This window comes from Mastigoproctus giganteus, chromosome 13 (assembly GCF_048544385.1).
Source record: "Mastigoproctus giganteus isolate SK-2022 chromosome 13, ASM4854438v1, whole genome shotgun sequence".
In the NCBI taxonomy this organism is placed as follows: Eukaryota; Metazoa; Arthropoda; class Arachnida; order Uropygi; family Thelyphonidae; genus Mastigoproctus; species Mastigoproctus giganteus.
Genome location: NC_143587.1, coordinates 39,069,895 through 39,092,015, shown reverse-complemented (window position 1 = coordinate 39,092,015; position 22,121 = coordinate 39,069,895). Strand labels below are relative to the sequence as shown.

General features: G+C 36.8%; 1 protein-coding gene across 1 annotated transcript in view; it reads right to left on the bottom strand.

Moving 5' to 3' along the window:
- Window positions 1–22,121, bottom strand: part of LOC150075981 (uncharacterized) — a 701,253-nt gene that overhangs the window by 87,182 nt on the left and 591,950 nt on the right. Inside the window, 3 exon segments of the mRNA XM_090387465.1 lie at window positions 1,526–1,705; window positions 2,481–2,617; window positions 18,247–18,390. Of these exon segments, the coding sequence (XP_090243591.1) occupies window positions 1,526–1,705; window positions 2,481–2,617; window positions 18,247–18,390 (461 nt within the window).

Genomic DNA, 22,121 nt, shown 5'->3' with positions numbered 1-22,121 from the left:
ACGATGCAGGCTAGCAGTGGCAAATGTAATGGAGTGGAGCAACATTTGGATGCTACACGTTACCTGAAAATTTAAGACCATTTATAAAAAATGTTAATTATCACAAAACAAGTTAATGCTACAATTAGGATTATTCTTTGCAAAATGCTGTACTGCTACCTGAAAGAATCCTCAGTATATTAAAATAAAATCATAAAATATGAAAAAAGACAGTGATATTCAACCCTGAGCAGTGCAAGCACACAATCCCACCCAAGTAGACACTGCCACAATTTTATTTACTTGTAAGTGCCACTTACAAGTAAATAAAATTAATCATAGACAGGTAATCCGCAAGCAAAGGGACATAGACATATGTGAACTGCAAAAAAGGATCATATTTCAGTTGTTGACCGTTATCTAGCAAATGTCAATGGATTTCCCTATATGATTCAAAAAAGAATTAAACTAAAATTGTAAAATATTCTACCACTAGGCATAGATTAAGTAAATGTGTGAATTCCCTATATTTGGGTAATTTTATTTACTTAGAAATGATACAAATACTTTAGTGGTTATGGGGGTGCAGGTCATATGCTTGTACTGCTGAGAGGAAGTGTTGTTGGTTTGTCTTCTTATTTTTTGATTTTATTTTAATATTAGGATGCCTTGGTATTCAGGAAATGATATAGCACCTTTCCAAGAATAACTAATTGTAGCATTAATTTGTTTTATAGTAATTAGTATTCCCTACCCCCAGGCCTGGATTTACATATAAGTTAAACAAGCTACAGCTTAGGGACTCACATTACAAGGTACCTCGCTCCACCTTAAAAAAATCCTTTTTAATATTGTCACAGGTGAAGAGAGAAGGGCCTCATACATATTGTAGCTTAGGGCCACAATAAGTTTAAATCCGACCGTGCCTATCCCCATAACAGTCTAAGACAAGTTTGCCTATTGACAAAGTTATCAGGAAACTGTTTCAGACTAGGTGCATCTGTTCATGGCTGTACTGTATCCATATCTGAATGGGTTCTTCCAACAAGATAATGCACCGTGTCACAAGGTCAAAATAGTACAGAACTGGTTCCATGAACATGAGTGAATCTGGCCTACTGTAGTGGCCTCTCCAGTGAGTGGATCTCAATCCAAATGAGCAAGCACCTGCTGGATGAGGTGAAAAGAGCTGTATGGAGTACAGGTCTGCAAACCCAATTTGCAACTGCAGGAAGCAGTCAATCAACATGGAATAGGATCCCTATGGTATGCCTAGTTAAGTCTCTGCCAATGTGAATCCAGGCTTTCTGAGGGCTAATAGTGGCTACTCACTGTAGCTAACAACACTGAAATTAAAAGCATGGCTGTAATATCAAGAATTCAAACTGTTTTAAAAAAAAAAAGCTTTACAGCATTAGGGTATAAATATTATATATATTAAAAATGCACTAAAACACAATGTTTTATTACCATGACTGTTTTTTCAATATTTTATTATATATTTTAATTATTAAATTTTCCACTAAAGATTAATCATGAAAATAACCTCATCTTCTTCTGGTAAACCAGCAGGTTGGCATTCATCTTCTGATCCTTCCAAAATTGAAAAGAACTTCTCCATTACACTGCTAGATGGATTTTTTTCTTGATCTATAATAACTACATCTGTAGTAGCTTTAAAGCACAAATCCTTTGTAGACTGAATTCTTACTGCTACATCTGATCCCTGAAAAAAATTAAAATAATAAATAATAAATTAAAAATAACAAAAACAACTATGGCAGCCATATGTGATGCAAACATCATATTCAAATCCCAAGTCAATTAAATAAAAAAAAAAAAAAATATATATATATATATATATATCAAAATTCCAGATGTAGGTTTGATTTGCAGTCACAGGCATTACAGTACAAGCATTTGAAAGTTAGTGACTATCAGCTGAGTTTTCCGATTCAATTCAGTGGCAAGTTTGCAAAACAGATGAAATGATTTTCAATTAGTGTTTACTATCTCATAACCCCACCCCCATATATATATATATATATATATACACACACACACACACACAGTAATGGTACTGCCAGTTTAACTGTCTAAAGTTCCAACCAAAGAATGTTGAGTACCACATGGATTCCACTTATCACATCTTAAATAATGAATATTTACTCAAAATATAGCTTCTACAAAACCCAATATCAGAGCAAAAATAAAAGCTTGTTCCAATTCTTGAAACTGAATGCATGCAGAAATTTATATCAGAAGCTTAACATTATCAAATATAAAATTTTTTGCCCATCTAATGTATTCAATATAATTACTAGGCTAGACTACACTGTTTGGATAGTGTCAAGACAGCTCAAGGTGGATGGTGTACAGTGTCTGTAAACTGTGCATGTCTTAGACTAGTTTTTCTACTTTTAGGTTAAAAAAAAAAAAGTGAGGAAATCCTAGGAAAAATAAAAATGCAATGGCTGATTTAAAGTCCAGAGCACACTCACCTTTGCCCTTTCTATAACGTTGCTGAACTCTCCAATCCAATTCTGCACAAGTGTAGGGGTTACAAGTATGTATGTGTCTCCACAATTAACTGACTTGACAGTTGGTTCCACAAGCCTAATCTGCACATGCCTGCGACCTAAAATGTACACAATTTTATTATAACTTACATGCAAACACTGCACAACGATCAGATGTAAATTATATTCTTAAAAAAAAAAAAAAAAAAAAACTCAGAAGGCCAAAAAGAGATATCAGTACCAGAATAAAATGAATCAATTCCAAATATAGATAACAAGAATAGAGATACTTAATATAAGAGTATATAATATAGTAAAATCTTAATAAGTAATGAATAATTTTAAACTGTTTATGCTACTATTATTCTACTTATCTCATTTTTTTTCTCTTTACATTCAACTTAATTTCACTTTCAAAAATTTGTTTACAGTTTGTTAGAAAGGGTGAACTCCTTCACACAAACTGTACTGGAAAGTATTAATGTGTTGTAGCTATTATTAAATAAGAGATAACATTCACAACCATATTTTAGAAGAAATAAACCAGTTCAGTTATGAACTGAGCAATAAAGGAGATAAACATGATTATCCATATCATCAATGGAAGAACAGAATATTTTATGCAATTTGCATAACTTTTAAACATTTTTTTACTCTCATATTTTATATTTATCTCTGAAATGTTTTCAGACATGTTAAAAGTTCCCCCAAAGTAGATACTGAACAATTTGAGAAACTGTTCAAATTGAACATAAGGCTCCTGGGGTGGATGGGATCTATCCAGTTATATTAAAGGAAGTTAGCAAACCCTTAGCCATAATTATGAGAGCATCCTTAGATTCAGGGAGGTCCCCATGGACTGGAGATATGCAAATATATCCCTAATTCACAAAAGGGGATCAAAAGGTGACAAGTAATTACAGACCTGTTAGTTTAACTTCTGTTCCAGGGAAAATAATGGAGTCATTGGTTAAAGAAGCATTGTAGGATCATCTAGACAAGACTGCAGCTATATTTCAGACACAGAATGGGTTTGTTAATGGGAAGTCTTGTCTGACTAATTTCATTGGATACTATAATGTGGTTACAAAGGAATTGGATGCAAAAAATAATTTTGATATCATATATTGGATTTTAGGAAAGCTTTTGATACTGTGGCACATGGAAGACTACTGTACAAATTGGAGCAGAATGGCATTAAGAGCAAGTTGCTACAATGGATAAAAGGATGGTTGAGTGGGAGAAGACAGAGTGGTAATAAATGGACAATGCTCTTCATGGACTAATGTTAATAGTGGAGTCCCCCAGGGTTTGGTGTTGAGCCTGTTGTTGTTTTCTGTATTTATCAATGATTCTGATGAAGGTATATTAGGGTTAATGTCGAAGTTTGCAGATGATACAAAGGTTGGCAGAGTTGATAGCACACTACTGCAACAGGATCTGGTTAAGTTGAGCAGATGGGCTGAGAGGTGGCAACTGAAGTTTAACACTGACAAATGTAAAGTACAGGCTGACCTCAATTAACACAATTAATTCTTCCCGCGAGCACATCGTGCAAAACGGAAACACGTTAATCGAATATAATAATCAATAGGAAAAATTATAATTGGTCCTTGACCTTTGGGAATGTCCATAAAAAATTTAAAAATACCTTTTAAATAACTTTTTAAACTGTATACCATGTAAAAGATAATGAAAATAATTATGGAATTAAATGTTTATTGCATAAAACAGCGGTTCCCAAACTGCGCCGTGGAATATTTTAAATTTTCGAGGGAAATACAGCGATACTCGACATCTGTCGGACACCATGCAAACTACTAGCTCGAGGTAGTTCATAGTTTCGACATTTCTTATTAAGTTGTTTGGACCTAACTACTTAATAAAAGAAACTGTTAGGTATTTCTTTTGGTCTAGGTGTGCCTTGAAAAAAATTACTGAGACACTAAGGGCGCCATGAACCGAGAAAGTTTGGGAACTTCTGACATAAAATACACAATGAAGAAACAATTTGTTACGGAAATATTTGAACAGGGTCGTCTGAACAGTGTTGACTCTCTTTTCATCGATAAATTTCCGATAGCCGACAACAATCTTCTCTGGGCCCTGGTGAAATAAATATCGCAGAGAACCTAAAACCTTTTGTTTGAGGTTCTATGCGATAGGAAAGATTTCATCTAGTTCTTTTACTGTTATCTCCTTCGCGATAACATGTTCATCTGGCTCATTTAAAAATTAGAATTTTTAAATGCAAGTCTGCATTGACTTTATTAGCGGGAGACAAACAAGTAACACATCTTCTTCTGATGGCTGATGGGACACACTGAGGCGGGCAGCAGGCAAATGTTTGTTTGTTGCCCATCCGACACGCGATTCAAATCCTCTTCAACTATCACATAAAAATAATAATAATCGCATTAACTGCAAATTTGCATTGTGTAAAGTAAAAAGTGGTATAATTTTTTCAAATAGTGATAAGTGAAAAACGCATTAATCGAACTTGCATTATGCGAAGCCTGGCTGTGCTGCATATGGGTAGCAGTAATCCCTCAGTAATGTATCAACTGGTTAGTATTACTCAGAGTTGTGGAGAATGAAAAGGGCCTGGGGTAATTGTGCAGTCAGATAAAGTTTTCTGGGCAGTGCAGATAGGCTACAAGAGTAGCTCATGGTGTCTTGTCAATGATATACAGGAATTTTACTAGCAGGGTAAGGAGTTGATTGTCCCCTTGTATAAGGCATGGTCAGGCCACACCTTGAGTACTGTATACACTATTGTATACAGTACTTACAGTACTCAAGCACTGCGAAAGCAAAAATAAGAGTAGGAGTGTGTTATAGGCCTAATGACTCGAATGAGTACAATGAACAATTGTACAGAGAAATAGAGTGGGCTAGTAAATCGGAATGTCTTATAATGGGGGATTTTAACTTCCCAGATATTGACTGGAACTTGTGGGTTGGTCACTCACACACTAGTCAGACTTTTGTGGATTTATTGGATGATTGTTTTCTGCAGCAGCATGTTCAAGAGGCAACCAGAGAAGATTTGATTGATTTGGTAGTTGTTGGCGCATCGGCTTCTGTGGCCATATTGCACCTCCCAAGGTTTTTGCAGTACTTTGATCCAAGCCCGAGGCGGGAATCGAACCCGCGACCTTTGGGTTGCCGGGCAGGTACTTTACCCACTCGGCTAGCCCGGTCGGCAGGCAACCAGAGAAAGTAATACTCTTGATCTGGTTATCAGCAGTGATCATTCATGTATTAGGAATTTGCAGATAAAAGAACCACTAGGTGGCAGTGATCACAGTGTACTGACGTGGGATTTAATTACCATCAGTAATGTATCAACTGGTAAAGTATCATGTATCATCAGGGGTAAAGTAATGTATCATCAGGGGTAAAGGAAAGGGTTTTTGCTACCGTAAAGGCGAGTACAGTGGTCTCCGACAGTTTTTAAATTCTGTACAGTGGGATCAACTGACGATGTTACCAACAGTAAATTCTAAGTGGGAAGCATTCAAGGAATTAATCGTGGAAGCTACTAAAAGTTTCATACCTATTAAGAAATATTGTTCAAGGTTTAGGCCTAAATGGTTGTCAAATGAACTAATGAGACTCGTAACAGAGAAGAAAAATGCATGGGATGCATATAAATTATCAAGCGACTCAGAAGCCTATGGCAGATATAAGTTAATCTGTAATCAGGTCACAAAGGAGGTTCGGCAGGCGAAGGCAGATTACGAGAAATCCTTGGCAAAAGATGCTAAGAAAAACAGCAAGGATTTCTTTACTTATATAAACTCTAAAAGGAAGGGGATGAATCTGATTGGTCCACTTGACATCGATGGTTCGACTGTTGATGATCCTGCTCAGATAGCAAACAAACTGAATGAGTATTTTGCATCTACATTCACACGTGAGGAATTATTAAGGTTTGAAAATGGCAGAAGGTTATCAAATTGTAGCAGGATACTTAATGATTTTGTAAAAACTGAGAGCAAAGTGGAAGAGAAACTGTTAAGTTAAACGTAAGAAAAGCACCTGGGGTGGATGGGATCTATCCAGTTATATTAAAGGAGGCGGCAAAGCAACTAAGCAAACCCTTAGCCATAATTATGAGAGCATCCTTGGACTCAGGGGAGGTTCCCACGGACTGGAGATGTGCAAATGTATCCCCAATTCACAAAGGGGATCGAAGGGTGACACGAGTAATTACAGACCAGTTAGTTTAACTTCTGTTCCGGGTAAAATAATGGAGTCACTGGTTAAAGATGCATTGCAGGATCATCTAGACAAGACTGCAGCAATAATTCAGACACAGCATGGGTTTGTTAAGAGAAAGTCTTGTCTGACAAATTTGATAGGTTATTATGATGTGGTTACAAAGGAACTGGATGCAAAAAATAATTTTGATATCATATATTTGGATTTCAGGAAATCTTTTGACACTGTTGCGCATGGAAGACTATTGCACAAATTGGAGCAGAATGGTATTAAGGGTAAGTTGCTACAATGGATAAAAGGATGGTTAAGTGAGAGAAGACAGAGGGTGGTAATCAATGGGTGCTGCTCTTCTTGGACTAATGTTATTAGTGGAGTCCCACAGGGTTCGGTGTTGGGCCCACTGTTGTTTTGTATATTTATCAATGATATTGATGAAGGTATATCAGGCTTAGTGTCGAAGTTTGCAGATGATACAAAGGTTGGCAGGGTTGTTAATGACAGTAATGGCAGTGTGCTACTGCAACAGGATCTAGATAATTTGGGCAGATGGGCTAAGAAGTGGCAACTGAAGTTTAACCTTGACAAATGCAAAGTACTGCATACGGGTAGAAGTAACCCCAGAGAAACGTACCAACTGTGTGGTACTACACTTAAGGTGGTAGAAAATGAAAGACCTGGGAGTAATTGTGCAGGCAGATATGAAGTTTTCTGAACAATGCAGACAGGCTGCCAGGGCAGGTCATGGGGTTTTGTCAATGATATATAGGAATTTTGCTAGCAGGGAAAAGGAGGTGATTATCCCACTGTATAAGGCAATGGTCAGGCCACGCCTTGAGTACTGCGTACAGGTCTGGAGGCTTCATTTTAGGAAGGATGTAGATTTGCTTGAGCGTGTACAGAGAAGGGCAACAAGATTGGTGAGGGGAATTAGCATTAGCATTAGTAGAGGCATTTGATGCAAGAAAGCAAGCTTATGCAGCATCAGCCAAAAAAAAAAAAAAAAAAAAAAGTAACATAAATAAATAAAAATAACCACTTCCACTTCACCCCTCTGTTCGTTCGAAATACCTGTCCAGCTGAGCCTTAAACTTATTTAGGCTATCAACTTCCACGACAAGGGATGGAAGTCTGTTCCACCCACCAACCACCCGCTGGCTAAAGGCAAATTTCCGCACATCTATCCTACATCTGTCTTTCCTCAATTTGAATTTATGCCCTCTCAGGTGATTTTTCTGAGCTAGAGGAAGAATCCCATCAGCATTGAGCATGCTCAAACCATTCAAGGCTTTGTACACCTCTATCAGATTACCCCGCTGGTGCCTAGTTTCCAGACACTGTAATTTGCAAAACTTAAGCCTTTCTTCGTAAGAGAACCCCTTTGTCCCATTCACCAATCTAGTTGCCCTTCTCTGTACTCGTTCCAGCAGCTCTACATCCTTCCTGAAATGAGGCCTCCAGGCCTGTATACAGTACTCTAGGTGTGGCCTGACCATTGCCTTATACAAGGGAATAATCACCTCCTTATCCCTGCTAGAAAAATTCCTATATATCATTGACAATACACCATGAGCTACTCTTGCAGCTCGTCTGCACTGCTCAGAGAACTTCATATCTGCCTGCACCACCACCCCCAGGTCCCTTTCATTCTCTACCACTGTCAGTGTAGTACCACAGAGTTGATACGTTGCTCTGGGGTTGCTGTTTCCCATATGTAGTACTTTACATTTGTCAATGTTAAACTTCATTTGCCACCTCTCAGCCCATCTGCTCAACCTTTCCAAATCCTGTTGCAGCAGCATAGTGTCAGTAGTGTCCTTGACAACATTGCCAACCTTCGTATCGTCTGCAAACTTGGACATTAAGCCTGATATACCATCATCAATATCATTTATAAATACAGAAAACAATAAAGGCCCCAATACTGAACCCTGAGGGACTCCACTAATAACATTAGTCCACGATGAGCAGTGTCCATTGATTACCACTCTCTGTCTTCTCCCCCTCAACCACCCCTTTATCCATAGCACCAACTTGCCTCCAATGCCACACTGCTCCAATTTGTGCAGCAGTCTTCCATGTGCAACAGTATCAAAAGCCTTTCTAAGATCCAAGTATATAATATCAAAGTTATTCCCTGCATCCAGTTCTTTTGTGACTGCATCATAGTATCCAATCAAATTGGTCAGGCAAGACTTCCCCTTAACAAAACCATGCTGTGTCCTAGCTATAACTGAAGTCTTGTCTAGATGATCCTGCAGTGCTTCTTTCACCAGTGCCTCCATTAATTTTCCGGGAACAGAAGTTAAACTCACAGGTCTATAATTACTTGTGTCAGCCTTTGATCCCCCTTGGTGAATTGGGGTCACATTTGCACATCTCCAGTCAATGGGTACCTCCCCTGAGTCCAAGGAAGCTCTCATAATTATGGCTAAGGGTTTGCTTACCTCCTTTGCTGCCTCCTTTAATATAACTGGATAGATCCCATCCACCCCAGGTGCCTTTCTTGTGTTTATCTTCAACAATTTCTCCTCCACTTTGCTCTCAGTTATTACAAGATTCTCTAGCTTACTGCTAGAGTTGAATACACCTCTGGCATTCCCCTCGCTGAATAACTCCTCATGTGTGAATGTCGATGCAAAATATTCATTTAGTTTGTTAGCTACCCGAGCAGGGTCATCAACAGTTGACCCATCGATCTCAAGTGGACCAATCTGATTCATCCCCTTCCTTCTAGAGTTTACATAAGTAAAGAACTCTTTGCTGTTTTTCTTCGCATCCCTTGCCAAGGATCTCTCGTAATCTGCCTTCGCCTGCCTAACCTCCTTTGTAACTTGGTTACAGATCAACTTGTATCTATCATAGGCGTCCGTGTCACGTGTTAATTTGTATGTATCCCATGCATTTTTCTTCTCTGCCATATGCCTCATTAGTTCATCTGACAACCATTTAGGCCTAAACCTTGAACAATATTTCTTAGTTGGTATGTAAAGCCTAGTAGCTTCCACTATAAGTTCTTTGAATGCTTCCCATTTTGAATTTGCTGTTGGCAATATCATCAGTTGATCCCACTGTATAGAATTTAAATACTGTCTCAGTCCATTGTAGTCGCCTTTACGAAAGCAATACCCCTTCCCTTTACCCCTAATGGTAGTTACCTCTTTGAGTAACTCCCACTTCAGCACACTGTGATCACTGCCACCAAGTGGTTCATTTATCTGCAGATTCTTAATGCATGAAGAATCACTACTGATAATCAAATCAAGAGTATTACTCCCTCTAGTTGCCTCCCGAACATGCTGATGTAGAAAACAATCATCCAATAAATCCACAAAAGCCTTGCTACTGTGTGAGTGACCAGCCCCCAATGAAGGGATCCTCTTATCAAGAGAGGCTTATGTTCTGCAAATTGCAGTGGCTGTAGACTAGGCACCTGTGCGGTGATCTGATTGAGGTGTATAAGGCCTTGAATGGGTTCAGTACGCTGAATTCTGATGGGATCCTTCCACTTGTTCAGATTACGAACCTAAGGGGGCATAAATTCAAATTAAGAAAGGACAGATGTAGAATAGATGTGTGGAAATTTGCCTTTAGCCAGCGGGTGGTTAATTGCTGGAACAAACTTCCATCTGTCGTTGTGGAAGTTGATAGGTTGAATAAATTTAAGGAGGAACTGGACAGGCATTTGGAGGGAATGGTGTGATTTTTTTTTTTTTGGCTGATGCTGCATAAGCTCATACATTTGCTTTCTTGCATCACATGCCACTACTACTACAGGTCTAGAGGCCCTTGTTTTAGGAAAGATATAGAGCTGCTGGAACGAGCACAGAGAAGGGCTATGATATTGGTGAGTGGAACAAAGGGTTGTGTTACCAAGAAAGGCTGAAGTTCAGCAAATTGCGGTTTCTGGAGGCTAGGCACCGTAATTGAGGTGTATAAGGTCTTTGAATGGTTTTTGAGCAAGCTCAATGCTGATGGGACATAAATTGAAATTGAGGAAAGACAATTGTAAAATAGATGTGAGGAAGTTTGCCTTTAGCCAGCAGGTGGTTGATAGTTGGAACAAACTTCCATATAATGTAGTGGAAGTCAATAACTTAAATAAGTTCAAGGCAGAACTAAACAAACATTTGGAGTGCACGGATGGGTAAAATGGGAAGGTTTTTTTTTTTTTTTTTTTTTTTGGCTGATACTATATAAGCTTGCTTTCTTGCATCAGACATTGCCTCTTGCATCGTTTGTGTGTATGTTGTGTGCAATGGTGCTCTTGTACATGAACTAAACATATTCAAGAGCACTGCATTGCACACAACACACACGAACAATGCAAGAGGCAATGGATATTTTTACACACACAAACAATGCAAGAGGCAATGGATATTTTGTACATCTTTCAAGAAAGATAACGTCAGTTAAGTAAAATATTATTTAAAAAAATAAAAATACTATTGCACTTACAATGATGATTTACTACACGCTAAAATTATGTGGTAACTTATTCATCTAGTAAATTTCTCAGTCTGAGGCTTTCAGACCTAAATCCTTTTTTAGTACTTTACTATTGCACACCATCTGGCATCTCTCACACTGTGAAGTTAGACTTCATAAATGAGTTATTCATTGTATCACTGGGGTACCTACCTACCTGCCCACCGATGAGAAGATAAACTTCGAAACAGTGCAATCTGGGTGGTGGTATCCACCGAGAATAAGTGACATTAGTTCTTATCTACTGGGGAAGTGCTGCTTATTTGAAGTACTGCATTAACAAGCAACTCGTGAAGGAGTTCACAATAACAAAAATGATGCCATTTCACCTACTTTGGTGATTCACTACAAACTAAAATGATGCTTTGCACTAACTTTTTTGTCTAGTACAATTAACAAGTCAAGTTCAAACAATGCCAGGGGCTCACATATGGTGAGTATGGGTCTTGGCACACCCAGGATCCTGAGCTGGATATCACTATTATTCTCTCTCTCTCTCTCTCTCTCTCTCTCAGGGTAACTCGAGAATTTTTTTTTTTTTTTTGGCTGGTGCAGCATAAACCTCAGGCTTCCTTGCACCATATAGCTAGCTAATAATAATAATAATGCAAAAATAAATAATAATAATATTAATAATATAAATAATAATAATAATGCAAAAGTCCAATACACCACGTACAATTTCAAGTTATCTTATAAAAGTTTGTCTGGCACTCAACTCAAGCATGTAATTAGATTATGATATATGAACTTTGAAGGTTCTCTTCAAAAGAGAACCTTCAAAATTAATCACAAATTACCTGATTATATAAAGTAATAGGTCCAATGGGAGATTTGGTTTAATACATGTTACAGCTCAATACTCTGAAATATCAGTTAACTTTTAAATCGTAATTCAGTCACTGTTAGTGGTAAAATATGGTTATTCACCCTCTCTTTTGAAGTCCATCACCATATCACTCAAACAAGAACAGAAAAGTAGCCCAAAAAAAATAAGCAGCAAAACAAGTGAAAATGCCATGGCACGGCAATTTCAGAGAAATTGAAAACAACATTGATAAGAAGAGACAACTGAAACTACAAAATAATATAAAAATGTACTGATTATATTATTCAGATATGAAGTATGACTAAAAAGTTCAAGGACTAAACTAATATTTTGGATTTTATGAAATTTGGAATTTATTCAGATGATTTGTCTTTGAAGTAGCCTTTTTGATAGTGTGTATACCAATTCCAATGCAACTTCTGGACGCATAGCTGATTTGCTTCTTTTGGAATTACTAATAGTTCCTGTGTTACATCCTCAATTTCCTGTCATTGCAAATCTGTGATCTTTAAAACAGCTTTAAGTTATGGTGGATATCCATTGGAGTTTAGTATGTATGGCAGACAGGGGACCACAGTGATGGAACACCTCACAAGAAATGCTTGAATAGGAACAATGAGTGTACACTGGAAATGCCATGATATAAGCACCAATTCCCCAAAGTTCAATTTTCCACCTGTTTTCTCTGACCAGCTTTGCACTATTGCCATGGAACTGATTTGTAGCATTCTTGGTTCATTTCATCATACAAGACAAATTCATAATGAACAATGTCCTGCAAGTCAGAAAATATGATAAACATGATCTCCACATTCGGTCAAGGTTGTCTGACTTTTTTTGGACCATGGAGATGCCATTCACTAAGAAGACTTTATTTCTGAGTCATAGCCAAACACCCACAATTTGTCACCAGTATGAGTATGAATCAGCAGTAGCACACTGACCAATCATTTTTGACATGCAAAAACTCACTGCACTCTGATCAGTAAGAAAGCAAAGCACAAACTTGGCTGTGCCTCATAAGAAATACCAATTTTACTAGCAATTTCACAGATAGTTAAACTCTTGATCACTTCTGATCAGACCACAAATACAAGTAATTAATTGTTGGTTTTTAAAGTGAAGGTCAGCAAGAGTGAGGATCATCTTTGACAGAGAAGCAGCCCTCTAAAATTTGCAAACCACTGAAAAGCCTTTGAACAATATGGCATCTACTTCAACAAGCTGTTTTTAACATTTAGTGGGATTTTGCTGCACTTTTCCCTAATTAAGAAACAAATGATGCAAATTCACACATTTTACAATGCAATTAAACATAAAAAACACTTTCTATTTGATGTATGCTAATTCAGACTTAATGCATATAAACAGGTTATTCATGTGTTACTACGTCTAGATGAGTAACCATACATGTTGAAACAAATCGAAACTTGCTAAAACACCACAATTTAAAGATAAAAAGTCACTTCCAAAACTTTGTGATCACAGATATCATGATATAATTCAAAAAGCAGGATATAGAAGGGATAGAATCTAGGGAAAGAAAGAACTGGAGAGGCAAAAAGTCAGACAGTAGACACTATATTAAAGTGACCAGATCCTTAGTATTCCAATGTGGGACATTTGGGATGGCAGGTTTCAACCCCCAACCCCACAGAAACAATATATGCATATTAAAAATTTTTTATATATAAAAAATATTCACATACAAAATATAAATTAAATACATATACAGGCGGGCCTCGATTAACGTGATTAATTCGTCCCGCGAGCGCATCGCACAAACGCATTAATCGAATATCATAACCAATAGGAAAAATTATAATTGGTCCTTGACCTTCTGGAATGTCCATAAAGAATTTTAAAAATACCTTTTTAATAACTTTTTAACTGTATATAATGTAAAAGATAATGAAAATAATTATGGAATTAAATGTTTATTGCATAAAACAGCAGTTCTTAAACTGTGCGCCGTGGATTATTTTAAATTGGAGGGAAACACAGCGATACTCGACATCTGTCTGACACCACACGAACTACTAGCTCGAGGTAGTCCACAGTTTCAGCATTTCTTATTAAGTTGTTTGGACCTAACTACTAAACGAAAATGTTAGGTATTTCTTTTGGTCTGGGTGCGCCTTGAAAAAATTACTGAGACATTAAAGGCGCCGTGAACCAAGAAACTTTGGGAACCTCTGACATAAAATACACAATGAAGAAATTACTGTTGCGGAAATATTTGAACAGTGTTGACTTTCTCTTTTCATCAATCAATTTCCGATAGCCGACAACAACCTTCTCTGGGCCCTGGCGAAATAAATATCGCAGAGAACATCAAACCTTTTGTTTGAGGTTCTATGTGATACGAAAGATTTCATCTAATTCTTTTACCGTTATCTCCTTCGCGGTAACATTTTCATCTGGCTCATTTAAAAATTTTAAATTTTAAATGCAAGTCTGCATTGACTTTATTAGCAGGAGACAAACACGTCTTGTTCCGATGGTTGATGGAACACACCGAGGCGGGCAGCAGGCAAACATTTGTTTATTGACCGTACGACTTGCGGTAAGCTTAACGTGCGATTCAAATCTTTTTCAACTATTGCATAAAAAAAAAAAAAAAGATCGCGTTAACTGGAAATTTGCATTGTGTAAAGTGGTATCATTTTTCAAATAGCGTTAACTGAATATCGCATTAATCGAACTCACGTTATGCGAGGCCTAGCTGTACTTCTTTGAACTAAACTTATAAAATATCACACTTCTTAAAAACAACAACAAATAGCCTATATTTGTTTTGGTTTTTTTCACAGAAAGTTTGAAATTTGGTATACGGTACCTCTCGTGTTACGCTACGCAACGAACAGAAAGTTGTGTGAAGGACTTGAACTGAGAAAAAGTTGTAATTAGAAGGAGGGAGGGAGGGAGAGAGAGAGGGAAAAAAAACACTTATTAGAGGGGGGGGGGTCATGTTTTTAATCGATTTTCATTTTTGTTTAGTGAATAAAAGGTTAGGTTTTTTTCAGTGAAATAATAATAATAATAATACATACTTCTTTCAACAATAAAAACAAGAGAAATTAAATAATATAATTAAATATATTTTTTGGCTGAGTGAATTTTTCTTAATTCTTCATTATTTGCTATTTCTTCGTAAAATTCTTCACAAGGATTAGCAAAATTGCACTTAACTTGTAGTATTGCTTTCAGCATTTCTACAGTCAGTTGTTTTTGTTGACATCTACAGCTTATTTACTAGCGAGAGAAAAAAAAAAAAAAAAAAACAACCTCTTCCGTACCATTGGTTCCCGGCAAACATAATGCAAATCATTTGCATTATGTTTGCCATTAAGTATGAAGGCTACATGTCCAATCCGGGACAGTGTGCCATGTGAGACAAACAACTGAAATCTGGGACGTCTGGTCACTTTCCACTAGATGATTCTGCTACGATTGAGAATGAAAATTAATATTATCTGGTGTGGGGTACTTAACTATATAAGATTCTATGGAACTGACCAGGATCCCCAAATTTTTCTAGTTAAAATTTAAGATTCTGAAATTACCTATAATTTAAGTTTTTTTCAGTAACTATTGTTATACTCCATCAGCTGCCAGAAGGTCCAGCTGCATCTTATATTCTGTCCGACTGTCAACCCTGATCACCAAGGACGAACTGGAAAAATTCTTGGGGGGGGTTTCCTTAGAGCATCAGCCTTTTGGCTGATGCTCTATAAGCTTGCTTTCTTGCATCATTTGCCACTATAATACTAACAGTGACCACATGTTAACTTCTCAAGATCAAATCTCACAACCTTCCAACTGTTTGTACACATTTATGCCCTCTGGTTTTTGTATCCTATTATGATATAAGTATATGAAGAGGTCTCACATTTTATATATATATAAAGATAAAGATGCAATGAAATTATGAAAGTCTTATCAAACAGGAATGGGCTATACGAGTTTATGCAAAATTTATAAAATGTATATAAGACCGGGTTATGGATCCAGGAACTATGGTAGATGCAGAAAGGACCGGCAACCATAATGAATAATAGACAAAAAGGTAAAAATCAGCATATTTGTGTATATGGTAGGGAAGTTGAGCTATAAGGTGTAGTAACCATGGAAGAATAGGGAGAACCTGTAAGTATAAAATCAATTTTATACAAAGCTGTGGGTCCTAGGATTTCAACTACTTCTACTGTAGAAGTTGTTAAAATCCTAGGACCCACAGCTTTTGGTGCTTATTAATTGCATTTTATATTTATTTCAGGTAAATTGATTTTTTACTTACTCTTCTTCTTCCATGGTTACTACACCTTATAGCTCAACTCCCCTACCATATACACAAATATACTGAATTTTACCTTTTTGTCTATATATATATATATATATATATATATATATATATATATATATATATATCCCCCCCCCTTTAGAGTGCTATAAAGTTTGGTGCTCTGTAGCAATGGTTCCCAACTAGTGGGAACCCAAGATTAGGAAAAACTCCACTGAGTTCAATGGCAATCACTATTCAGGTATTTACAAGTTTCTTGAATGTTATGTTCACACTTTAGTTTACATTCTGCCACTGTGCCCAGTGAAAGGCACCATAATTAACAATTACTGCTCTGAAATTGAGCAACAACCTTTTCTTCCCATTAGTAAAGAGTTTTGAAATTAACCTCTACACTGTTGTTGCACACAGTCTGGATGCAGAAGTTACAGTGACTTCTTAATTTATGCATGTTTAAATTATGCAAATTTAAAATAATGTGCAACAACCTGAAGAAACTGAAGTCAACATAACTCACAGGGGAAATTCTATCATCTCCAGCTGAGACTGACTAACTACAGCTTGATTTAAGAACCCTCTCTCTCTCTCTCTCTCTCTCTCTCTCACACCCAGAGGCAAGTTATGGAGAACACCCTCTGATAACACCCATGCTTCATGATATGCTTGCCATAATATCACCTGTTTCTTGTTATACTATGCCTAAGGTATAATAGTACTTTAATTCACACAAGAATACTACTGGCAGATAACATACTAGATACTACCTATCATTCACAGCAAAGTACAGTATGTAGTATCTGAAAGCATATACCTGAAAGAACATCACCCACAAAAAGCCAACTAAGTGTCATCATAACATTTTCCCCTAGAATAAATTACACTGTCAAGCAATTTTCAACAAATTTTATCAAACAGCTGATGTACTGGAGCAAGTCTGTCACTTTCTTTTTCAATCATTCAGACCTTTGAATCTCAGATATCTTAGAAGAAAGAAAAAATTTTGACAAGGCAGTCAAACATACAATTTCCAGACCCAATTTATTGAGTGAAAATAAATCATTGTAGTTCAAATGCAGAACTCAAAATTACTGATAAAAACAGCACTGACTTAATTAATATTGGCAAAACTGCCATCTCTCTTTCTACTAAAATTTTGTTGGATTTTTATAATTATATATATTTGTGCAATTAGCAATTATATAAATTATATTTCTGGAAAAAAATGGAATAAAGGCATCAAGCAATGTTTGCATTTTTAGCAGTTATGATGATGTTATGACTATCATTACTGTATTACTATAGACCTACTTTCTGAATTAATTCAGAGGAATGATAATCCTGTATAAAAAGGTCTGACTGGTGAAAAATCATATATTGCCTCTATATTTCTATATTTCAAAACCATACTACATTTTTATGTTAATAGTTTTTCAAAATATTTAAAGTTTTTTTTTTTTTATGTTAAAATATTAAGCGATATATTTTGGAAAGACTATTTTTGGTATCTGATTTTCAGTCATTTTTCCATTTAAATTTGCTCTGTGCCTGCAAGACACCAGGCAACTACTTAAGCGTTAAAACTATTTAAGGTGAATATAAAATGTGTATAAACTAGCTATTCCTTTAATTTGTATCAGTCAAGTTGTCTGTCCAATAAAAACTATTGGACAGAACTCGAGACGCGCTAAAACAATTAGCGGGTTTCAACTACTCAAGTTTTCTGTCCAACTTTCTAATAAAGTTTTGAGACTTTAGGACCTCCATATTTTTTTACACTATGTCATAAAAACTATATGAAAAACTATATATGGAAAACTGTTCTTTATATTCCTATCCATGAACTAAAATAAGACATTTTAAAGCAAGATTTTTGCTTCAAATTTAACTTCAGAAAAAACAATTACCTTTCACTTGTATCAGCATAACATCCTTATGAGGCAGAAGAGGACCTGTTCCTGTTGTGCCCTTTTTTAAGGCTATAGCCTTAAAATCTTCAGTGCTAGCAAGTCCAGCCAATGCTGAGAGAGCTAGATCTGATGTTTTTGCCACTGGAAAAAAAAATAATAAATAATATTAAAACGTTGTTTGTTCAAAGGATTCACTGATTGTGAAGATTCTGATGATTCACTGACACAAATGATGTATTGTATGTAATATTTAATCAAAATCTAATTAACACTTTCCTATACCTTAGATAGGATGATTAGGATCCTCACTGTCAGTTGGAAACACACTCAAGCACATTGATATTATTTAAAATTTAAACTCTGAAATGAAAAGTTGCTAAAAGTAATTATAATATCAAGCAAACTTTGGCAAGTTTCATTTCAGAGGTCAACTTAAATTATAAATGGAAGGGGGCCGAAAAACCTTTAATAGTTTCAGTCACCAAAAGAGGGGAAATTCTTAATCACTTTATTCTGAAAAATAAAAATTCAAAATTTACACTTCACCATTCAAATCTTTTATGCCCACAAGATGTAGAGGTCACTATTAGTATAACTCCATCTTTCTGCCCTATCTATTGCTTTTTTGAACCATGATGATATGCAGGACCATGCAAAGGTACTTGGGTGGGGGGAGGGCACAAAAGGGGTTAAGGGACCTCGTTTATTTATGTTGAGACTTTGTGGCTCCCTCGTGTGGGCCCCTAGATCAGAGGGCCCCTGGCACTGTACATTTTCTATGGTGCAGAAATATGGGCCTCTGCTGAAACCTTAAGCGGGTGTACACTGCTGAATACTGGCTACTGAAACAAGCTTCGTCTACCTCCCACTACCACAACCACCATGATGGCACAAGCACTCGACATCTTGAGGATGAAGTTCCTGATCGTGGAAAAGAGGCTGGTTTTCACAGCTAAACTCATCACAGGCCAGATATCATCTCCGAATATTTAGAACGCTTGCTCTTGGAGGATCCCACAGCCAAGCCTAGGGTCGGCACCTGCACTTGTGGCTCACCACAACAGGCTTGTACTCACTGAGAGATTTCTCCCCAAGCAGATGCTTGCCGCCCTGAACTGTGTGGACGCTGACATCGACAGGATAATAAGTAACAAGCAGGATAGACACAACTTTATCAAAGCCCTTGAGCCCTGAAAAGTTGTATTTGTTTTTCTGTATGTGTTCAGCTGTGTTTTTATGCTGTATTTGTGTTTTTTTTTTTTTTTTTTTTTTTGAATGTGTAATCTGTATTTTGTATTTGTTCGCTGTATTTTGTAGTCTTTTGTATTTGTATGCTGTATATGTGAACCCCTGGCACTCATCGCCGTGATGGGATATTGTGCTGTAAATTTATTTCACAATAAAGATTTATTTATTTATTTACATGCAATGCACCTGCTGTGGGTGAATGGTTGTTATTTACATGCAATGCACCTGGTGAATGGTTGTAGGCACCTGCTCATCTATTTGGTATTTTTTTTTATTCAGTAAGTTTGATTTTTCTTGTTTCTGCCATGAAAGTGGCAGCTGGAGTTTAGCAGCAATAAATCTTTAGACAGATTATATGCAACAATATTAATTAAAATAAAACATATATGCTTTTAAATTGCTTTTTATTAGCATAGGCATATGACACAAGAAAGCAAGCTTATACAGTATTAGCTGGAAAAAATAAATCTTCCCATTTCTCCCATTCAGTCACTCCAAATGTTTGTCTACTTCAGCCTTAAATTTATTTAAGGCTGAAGTAGACAAACAGATGAAAGTCTATTCCAGCAATCAACTACCTGCTGGCTAAAGGCAAATTTCTGCACATCTATTCTACAAGTGTCTTTCTCAATTTGAATCTATGCTCCCGCAGGTTCTTAAACTGACAAGCAGCAGAATTCCATCGGCATTAAGCCTGCTCAAACCATTCAAGGCCTTATACACCTCAATCAGATCACCTCGCAGGTTCGTAGTCTCCATTTGCTGAAACTTGCAGACTTAAGCCTTTCTTGGAAAGCACTCCTTTGTTCCTCTCACCAATCTTGTTGCCCTCCTCTGTACTCATTCCAGCAGCTCTACATCCTTCCTAAAATGAGCCTTCCATAACTTTATGCAGTACTCAAGGTGTACATTGTGGCAAAGTTTCTGTATACCATGGATCAAGCACCATGAGCTGTTCTGGAAATCTGTCTGCACTGTTCTGAAAACTTCATATCTGACTGCACAATTACCCCAGTCTTTTTCGTTCTCCACTAACCTGAGCATAGTACCACACAGTTGGTATGTTTCTCTTGGCTTACTGCTACCCATACGTGTTACTTCGCTTTTGTCTATGTTAAACTTCAGTTGCCACTTCTCAGTCCATCTGCCTAACTTTTCTAGATCCTGTTGCAGTAGCATACTGTACACATACTGTACCTTTGTATCATCTGCAAACTTGGACATTAAGCCAGATATGATATACCTTCATCAATATCATTAATAAATACAAAAAACAACAATGTGCACAACACTTAACCCCGAGGGACTCCACTAATAACATTAGTTCATGAAGAGCAGTGTCTATTGATTACTACTCTCTTCTCCTACTCAACCATCCCTTTATCCATTGTAGCAACTTGCCCTTAATGCCATACTGCTCCAATTTGTACAGCAGTCTTCCATGTGCAACAGTATCAAAAGCTTTCCTGAAATCCAAAGTATATAATATCAAAATTATTTTTTGCATCCAGTTTCTTTGTGATCACCTTGTAATATCCAATCATATTGGTCAGACAAGACTTCCTCTTAACAAATCCATGCTGTGTGTGAACTATTACCGCAGTCTTCTCTAGGTGATCCTGCATCACTTCTTTAACCAGTGACTCAATTATTTTCCCCGGAACAGAAGTTAAAATAGCAGGGCTATAATTATTTGTGTCACCCTTTGCACCCCCTTTGTGAATTTGGGATACATTTGCACATCTCCAGTCCATGGGGATCACCCCTGAATCTAAGGATGCTCACATAATTATGGCTAATGATTTGCTTACTTCCCTTGCTGCCTCCTTCAATATAACTAAATAGAGTCCATCTGCCCAAGGTGCCACTTTTATGTTTAATTTCAATAATTTCTCTTCCACTTTGCTCAGTTATTACACAAAATCCCTTGGTTCCCTGTTAGAGTTTGATAAACTTCTGGCATTCCCCTCTTTGAATGACTCCTCATGTGTGAATGTAGATGCAAAATACTCATACAGTTTATCAGCTACATGAGCAGGAGCATCAACTGTCGAACCCCAATATCAAGTGGACCAATCTGATTCATCCCCTTCCTTCTAGAGTTTAGATAAGTAAAGATGTCTTTGTATCCTTTGCCAAGGATTTCTCATAATCAGCCTTCACTTTCCCAACCTCCTTTGTGACTTGATTACAGACTAGCTTATATCTACTATAGGTTTGTTTCTCCTGATAATTTATATGCATCCAATGCAGTTTTCTTTCCTGTCATGAGCCTCATTAATTCATTTGATATCCATTTAGGTCTAAATCTTGAACAGTATTTCTTAGTTGGTATGATAAACCTAGTAGCTTCCAACATCAATTCCTTGAAGGCAGCCCATTTAGAATTCACTGTTTTTATTATCTTCAGTTGATTCCACTGTATAGAATTTAAAAACTGTTTGAGACCACTGTAGTCACCTTTATGAAAGCAAAACCCTTCCCTTTACCCTTGATGGTAGTTACATCTTTAAGTAAATCTCACATCAGTACACTGTGATCACTGTCACCTAGTGGTTCCTTTATCTGCAAATTCTTAATTCATGAATAATCACTGCTGATAATCAGACCAAGGGTATTACTCC